An 8,289-nucleotide genomic window follows, 5' to 3' on the forward strand; every position below is an offset into this window, starting at 1 on the left:
TATTTAGGAATGAATTTATCTTAGGAGGTGAAAGATACTTATATCAAAAACTATAGGACATTGATAAAAAAATGGAGAAAGAAAAAAATGGAAAGATATCTTGTGTTCATAGAATGGAAAAATTAATAGTGTTAAAATGTTCACTTGTAGATTAAATGCTCTCTCAATCAGATTCCAATGGCATTTTTAACAGAAATAGAAAAAAAGATTATAAAATCTCTATGGAATCATAGAAGACCCTGAATAGCAGAACAATCATGTGAAAGAAAATCAAAACTGGAGTCATCATGCTCCCAGCTTTCAAACTATGCTTAAAAGTTATGTTAATGAAAACAATATGACAGTGGCATAAAAAGACACATATACCCATGGATCAGAATAGAGAGCCCAGAAATGAACTGGTACATATGTATTCAACTGCTGTTTGATAAAGGAGCCATGAACATGCAATAAGAAGAGGACAGTCTCTTCAAGAAATGGTGCTGAGAAAACTGTATAACCACTGCAGAAGGATGAAATTGGACCCTATTTACACCACTTACAGAAAATGAAATCAAATGAATTAAAGACTTAAATGTGTGTGTGTGTGTGTGTGTGTGCTCAGCCATGTCAGACTCTTTGTGACCCCATGGACTGTAGCCCGCCAGACTTCTCTGTCCATAGAATTTTTCAGGCAAGAATACTGGAGTGGGTTGCCATTTCCTACTCTAGGAGATCTTCCCAATCCAGGGATCAAACCTGGGTCTCTTGGGTCTCCTGAGTAGACAGGCAGATTCTTTACCACCGTGCCACCTGGGAAGCCTAAAGACTTAAGTAACAGACCTGAATCCATAGAAATCCTTGGAGAAAACAAAGGGGGAAACTTTCTTGACTTTGATCTTGGGATTGGATTGTTGGATATGACATCTAAAGCACAACAAAAAAATAAATGTACAAATGTCAAATTAGAAAGCCTATGTACAACAAAGAAGAAGTCAACAAAATGAAAAGCCAACCTAAACAATGGGAGAAAATATCAGCAAATCGTATGTCTGATGCTGGGTTACTATTCAGAAATATATAAAGAACTCATACCTCAATAGCAAAAAAGTAATAATTCAATTAAAATGAGCAAATGACCTAAAATAGGTATTTTCCAAAGGATATAGTCAAATAGCCAAGTGCCCAGTATCTCTAATCATTAGGAAAATGCAAACCATAATGAGATATCACCTCTTACCTGTTAGAATAGTAATAATATATTTGCAAGTTGCTGAATCTTGAAAATTCTCATATCAAGGAGAAAATCTGTTATCTATGTAAGTTGATAAATATTAACAAAACTTCTCTTTTATTGGTCATTTCATAATATATACATATATCACATCATTATGTTGTACAACTTAAACTTACACAATGTTGTATGTTAATTATATCTCATTAAAACTAGAGGAAAATGGATTTTTTTTTTTTTACCTTTCCTACGTTTTCTAGAAAGTGGGAAAGAAAGAGAATTTCTCAACTTTATTTTTATTTTTTTTAATTTATTTTTTTGTGTGTGTAATAAAGTTTTATTAAAGTATAAAGGAGACAGAGAAAGCTTCTGACATAGGCATCAGAAGGGGGCTTGCTAGTGTTAACAATGAAGTTATATAATCCAAAGAATGTCTGGAGGTTGTAAAGACCTCATCAGATCTACTCCCATAATTTACATTTTAAGATAACACTGTCCTCAGGCAGGATATTTTTGTAAGAGAACATTGTCCTGTTATCAAAACTAGACAAAGACATTAAAAAGAACATTTTAGACTGATATCTGTTGTGAATATGTATATAAAACATTTTTAGCATATTAATATATCCTTCTGGCGAATATAAAGAATAATGCATCATGACTAAATAGGATTTTAGCCTGGAATTTAAGATTAGTTTATATTTAAAATCAATGTAATTCACTATTTTAACAGAAAAAAAATAGAAAAACAAGTAGGCAATTATCTTAGATGAAGAAAAAGCAACTAACAAAACTCAACATCCATTCATGATAACTTTCAACATAAATGAATAGAAAGTAATATCTCCATTCTGATGCAGGATACCCACAAAATAACCAACAAATATTATATTCAATGGTGAAACATTATCCATGTTTACCTTAAGATCAACAATAAAGTAAGGATAGACAGTCTAACTCTACACATTAAATAAATATTAGGGACTCGAGTCAGAGTAACTTTCATGGAATATCTATCATGATGATTGGCAAGGAAGAAGTAAAATTATCTTTATTTGTAGATAATATTATTGTATAAACAAAATGTAATAAATTTACCAAAAATACCAGAATAGGTCACAATTCATAAGAGAATTTCTCAGCTTATTTTTATACGTCAAGGCATCAACTGTCAGGAGCCGCGTTAGGCATTACTGACAAAATGGAAGCACGGCCCCAACCCCCTCTCCTCATCCCGCAGGCACGGTCCCAGGATGAAGGAGTTAGGTCTTGTGATTCTGATTTGTTCTTTCCTTTCTTCGGTTGAGTTGGCTGGAAAGAATGTTAAGGTGCTTATTGTTCTTGAGAGAAGCATGAGAAAGCACAAAGCCTTCTGCAGTTGTGCCCAGAAAATAATTCATAAAGTTAACCATTGACATTTGTTCAAGGATCTTTACAAAGAATGTTCCAGGATGAGCACGTAGGCCACAGCTTGAGGCCATGGGAAGAATCGTTATCTGAGACCTGTTTGTGAGGGAAATGTTTATGGCAAAAGAAGTTTGCTGAGTTTAAGGTTTAGGAGTAATTAAGAATAGTTAGAAGCTAAAAATTTAAGAAATGTTGTAGTGTTGGCATATTTTACTATAGCTTATGGAGATTAGGAATTTTAGAGATATTAATAGCTAGAAGCCTTTTTTAGGAGATAGTGAGCTTAAGATACTAGGGGCAAATAGGATTTAGAAAGATAAGAAATAAACTGAGGGATGTGGCATGAGTTACAATGTAATCACAAGTTAAGTATAGGACACATAAAAGGAAGTAGATAACGGATAGTAAAACCGATTTGCTGAAGCAGGAACTCTGTTTGAAGGGCAACAGTAATTTCTGGAGACAATAAATCTGGGTGAGGGGGAACTGAAAATGTCAAACCTCTGACCTAATGCTTTTGTCAAAGTATAAAAGAGAACCTGAAGCTTGAAATAAACATGCAGTCCTGCACCTTGAGTCAGAATAAACATCATTCTCTGCTGACACCGCTCATCCCTTCAGGCTGATTCCCTGGCTGCTGGAGCTGGACTCCAGCAATCAACTTCAATTGTTTGTTCTGTTTCCTGATTATTATTCTTTTACTGTAAAAACATTTTATTAATAGTATAGGATACCACAGTTTTCTTAAGAAATCCTCACTGAATTATTCTGGGGTAAATGGAAACAATACTTCAAAATTGCTATCAAATTGTTTAGAAAAAAATTAAATTTCTAATTGATTTTGAAAAAAATAGATTTCTACTAGACTCACAAATAGTTTAGAAACAATAGAGAGATATAAAAATAAAACAAATGTATCAAATTATAAATACATGAGGAATATGTCTAAGGGATATGAAGATGCTTCTTGAACAGGTCTTTTAACTTGTCTGTAAGTTTACACTTATTTCAAAGAAAGATTTAAGAAGCAACAAAATGTATCTTTAAGACTGGTATTATTATGATAGATGGGGAAACAATGGAAATAGATAACAAATAGATGGAGAAACAATAGAAACAGTGACAGACTTTATTTTCTTGGGCTCCAAAATCATTGCAGATGGTGATGGCAGCCATGAAATTAAAAGACACTTACTCCTTGGAAGAAAATCTATGACACACCTAGACAGCATGTTAAAAAGCAGAGACATTACTTTGCTGACAAAGGTCTTTATAGTCAAAGCTAAAGTTTTTCTAGTAGACATGTATGGATATGAGCAATGGACCATAAAGAAGGCTGAACACCAAAGAATTGATGCTTTTGAATTGTGGTATTGGATAAAAATCTTGAGAGTCCCGTGTACAGCAAGGAAATTAAACCAGTCAATCCTAAAGGAAATCAGTCCTGAATATTCATTTGAACGACTGAGGCTGAATCTGAAACTCCAATACTTTGGCCACCTGATGCAAAGAACTGACTCATTGGAAAAGACCCTGATGCTGGGAAAGATTGAAGTCAGAAAGAGAAGGGGATGACAGAGAATGAAATGGTTGGATGGCATCACTGACTCGATAGACATGAATTTGAGCAAGCTCTGGGAGTTGGTGTTGGACAGGAAAGCCTGGGTGCTACAGTTCATGGGGTCACAAAGAGTCAAACGTGACCAAAAAACTGAACTGAACTGACTGAATATTATGATGGAAAATAAAAATATTAAGATCTTTAAAAAATGAAATGCATATGAATATGTTTAACAAAGAGTGGCAAAGTCCTAATATTGAAAACTAAATCATTCCTGCAAGGCATTGGAAAAGACCTACATAAATAGAAGCTAAGCTACATACCTGTATCGAAAGACTTAATGTTGGAGATGTCAGTTCTACTCAAATTAAACTGTAGTTTCAATACAATACCAATTAAAATCTCAGCAGACTTTTATGGTAGAAATAGAAAGGATGGTTTTAAAATGCATTTGGAAATGCAAAATACCTGGCCAGCTAAATCAATCCAGTTAAAAAAGAAAAAAAAATTGGAGATTTACTACATAGTTTCAGGAATAACCAGAAAGACAGAAACTGAGATTGTAGTGGAGGAAGAGAACACACACACGAATAGATCACTTGTACTGAATAGTCTTTCTAGAAATAGATCCATATTTATATGATCAATAATCAACATAGTTGCCAAAACAATTCAATTGGGGGAAATGATGCTGGAACTATCAGTAATCAGATGGAAAATACAAGGATGGTTGACATTTCTTACATTATATTCTAAAACTAATTTGAGACACATTGAAGTCTTAAATCTAAGAGCTAGTACCATCAATCTTCTAGATGAAAAGATGGAATATAACTTCACTATATTGAATAGACAAAGTAATCATTTATTGTAAAAGAAAAAAATAAAGTATACATCATCAAAATTAGAAACTTCTGATGAACAAAACAAAGCATATCAATACAATGACATTCCAATCTGCCACTTGAAACAGAATGCTGATATACTCAACAGTATGAATGAATCTCAAAAACATGTGATGTGAAAGAAACCCCACAAAAAAGAATATATAATATGTGACTCCAGTTATCTGAATATCTAAAACAGGCAAAACTATCTATGGAAAAAGAGTTTGTAGGAGTAGCTGTCTTTTGAAACCTCTGTGAAGGGACTTGAGGGAATGTGTTTAAAAATGTAAAATTCTCATGTCTTAATGGGAGGTAAATACATTTATCAAAACTCATCACATACACTTAAGACCTATAGATTTCACTATATGCAAATTATACAAGTATTTTTAAACATTATTTTTAAATGGTCTGTAAAGGGTAGAACTAAAGAGGAAAAAAGTTATCTGTGATTGGAAAGATGAGCATAGATATGACAACAAAGTACAACAGATGGGCATCACCATTTCCTTACTGGGTTTCACTGATGTTCTTTACATTTAGCTTGTGCTTGTTAGAAAATATGTTTTAATCATCTTCTTCCATCTGACTGGCTTATAGGCTGATCAGAATTTCATTATTTATTTAAGTGTTCTGGATGGTTTCCTAGTCAGTTGATTACACAGTCATTTACAAATTGTTCATGCATATGTTCTAGTTAGAGAAAACCTGTCAATTGTCTATATAGGTAGGGATAATCTATATAGGCAAAATGCTTCAATAGAAAAGCTATGGGAACCCAATCATGTTCCAGAATTGATACCTTATTGATATTCTATTTCAATTTCTTTATGGAGTTAGAAAGATTTTGCTTTCTACTATGATTGAAATAGTAAGACAAATAATTGCATGTGAAATTTTGGACCTTTGTGCATTGTAACAAAACTTAGTGACACTAATAAGCAGGGGCACTGATACGTTTTTTTTATTGAAGGATAATTGCTTTACAGAATTTTGCTGTTTTCTGTCAAACCTCAACATGAATCAGCCATAGGTGTACATATATCCCCTCCCTTTTGAACCTCCCTCCCATCTTCCTCCCCATTGCACCCCTCTAGGTTGATACAGAGCCCCTGTTTGAGTTTCCTGAGCCATATAGCAAATTCCTGTTGCTATCTATTTTACATATGGTAATGTAAGTTTCCATGTTACTCTTTCTATACATCTCACCCTCTCCTCCCCTCTCTCCGTGTCATATCTGTGTTTTACAGACATCAAGGATGATTACTGTCAAAATATGAATAGGAAATCAAGGAATGATTCAGTTAGATGTTTTTCTGATATAGGTAGATAAATTAAGAAAAAATCTATTTGAAGAGAAATGCCCTGAAAAGGGGAAATGGTTAGTAGTTATGTAATAATAACACGTATTTAAAAGGGCAAATTGGTAAAAACAAACTATAAATAAATAATTATTATTATTTATAATTTGAAATGATATAATTTGGCATACAGGTAAAATCACCAATATATTCTGATTTAGTTTTCTCCATTTGAATACTTTTATTATAGAATCATTTTTCCGGAGAACCATAAGATATAAGTTGCTACATGTGAATAGCATTACTAAAATTTGCCTTATATACACATATTCAAATTGAGATTAGTCTAATTTTGCTTTTTGATATGTAACTTTATTCTGATCATGTGTGAAATTATTCTAAAGATACAAAAAGCTTTGCCATTTCGAATGTTTAATTATTTTACCTAGGAGGAAAGAGTGACTATGGTAAGACTGGATCGAATGACAGTATGTCCACACTTAAATTTTATTCCTGGCTGTTTGCCCAGTTTTTTTGGAAGATCTTAATCATTTTGTATTCTGATGATGGCCAGAGGTGAAAAGAGACAGTGTCTAGTGACTCAAAACAGTTTGAATGATGTAATCAAACAGAATTGGACAGTTATCTTCTATCTCTGGTGAAGCACAACTGAGAATCCTGAAGGGGTTCACCAAAGAAAAGATGTTGTAATTAAAATAGCATTTAATTTCAGTTCTGTACTTATTCATTCAGCTTAAATCAATAATGACAATGGGATTTCTCATGGTATTTCACTAGCTGCAAGGAGGGTAAAGTGCCTGAAGGATAACATTGTTGGAAAAAAGTGAAATCAACACATGTTCATTCTGGTCTTTAGATACTTCATGGATTTAATTGTTCTGTTTCAGAAATATGAAATGACATCAGATACCTGGCTGTCTAAACAGGTATGGTATAGACGGTCTCTTTATGTCACATTTTGTCATCATCTCTACCATATTCACTCTTTTGTTTTATATATAACTTTTTCTTAAAAGTTATTTCAGTTCTATGAATTTTAGGCTCTGTTATGCTTGAATAAGTCTTTTTTGTTAAAATATATATGACCTGGGTTTTATGACATCATTTGTGAAAAGATTACTTTTTTTTTAAATAGAACACAAGTTGTTGAATTATTACCAGGATCCATTTTCGGGACCATTCATAAAAGTAAATATTTGTGTTGAATAAAAAGGTGCAGCCCATATAAACTAAGAACCATCAGCATTGCTCAAGTTGCCTAGAAAGCTGACCAAATCTCCACATAAATTGCTATTCAGATGAACATTTCCTTAGATAATTTCTAGTTTACACAGTGCTAGCTTGTGATATAAATGGAGCTAGAATCCAGATGATCACAAATGTCTCCACAACGTGCTAACTGGATATTTCAGAAGGAAACACAAGATTATTCAAATATAGATAAACCCATTTTACTACTAACTTCATCACTGCTTTTTGCAAAGGAAATGTTTTGCTTGGCTTATTGGTTTTGATTTGTTTTGTTCTTTACAGTGCTCTTTTATTTCATATTCTCTCCCTGGGTGTCATATACGTCTGTGGTTTCAATTGCTACCTCTGACTGTATAGCCCCTGGCAGCTCAATTCTCTGAGTTCTGATATATACTTGGCATCTTCTCCTAAATCTATAAAAGTAACAGCATACTCCTCAGGTTCAAACTAAACTCCATTCTCTTCCAGTAAGTCTGTATTCTTATCATAGAAGTCACAGACGTATTTATCCACCCAGCTATCAAAATCATAAACCTACTGAGGATTATTGAACTTTTCTTATCCTTATCTGCATATGTTACTCATCACCAAGTTATTTTGATTTACTCTCAAAGACTTCACGTCATTTACTTTTCTCCAATTCACAAA

The 8,289-nt window shown here is 33.2% G+C and overlaps 1 protein-coding gene across 3 annotated transcripts in view; it reads left to right on the forward strand.

The window, feature by feature from the left end:
• Window positions 1-8,289, forward strand: part of DPP10 (dipeptidyl peptidase like 10) — a 1,635,137-nt gene that overhangs the window by 1,533,440 nt on the left and 93,408 nt on the right. For all 3 annotated transcript variants that reach the window (NM_001435101.1, NM_001078070.3, NM_001435102.1), the window contains exon 12: window positions 7,278-7,316. In NM_001435101.1, the coding sequence (NP_001422030.1) occupies window positions 7,278-7,316 (39 nt within the window). The remainder of the gene's footprint in view (window positions 1-7,277; window positions 7,317-8,289) is intronic.

This window comes from Bos taurus, chromosome 2 (assembly GCF_002263795.3).
Source record: "Bos taurus isolate L1 Dominette 01449 registration number 42190680 breed Hereford chromosome 2, ARS-UCD2.0, whole genome shotgun sequence".
Lineage (NCBI taxonomy): Eukaryota > Metazoa > Chordata > Mammalia > Artiodactyla > Bovidae > Bos > Bos taurus.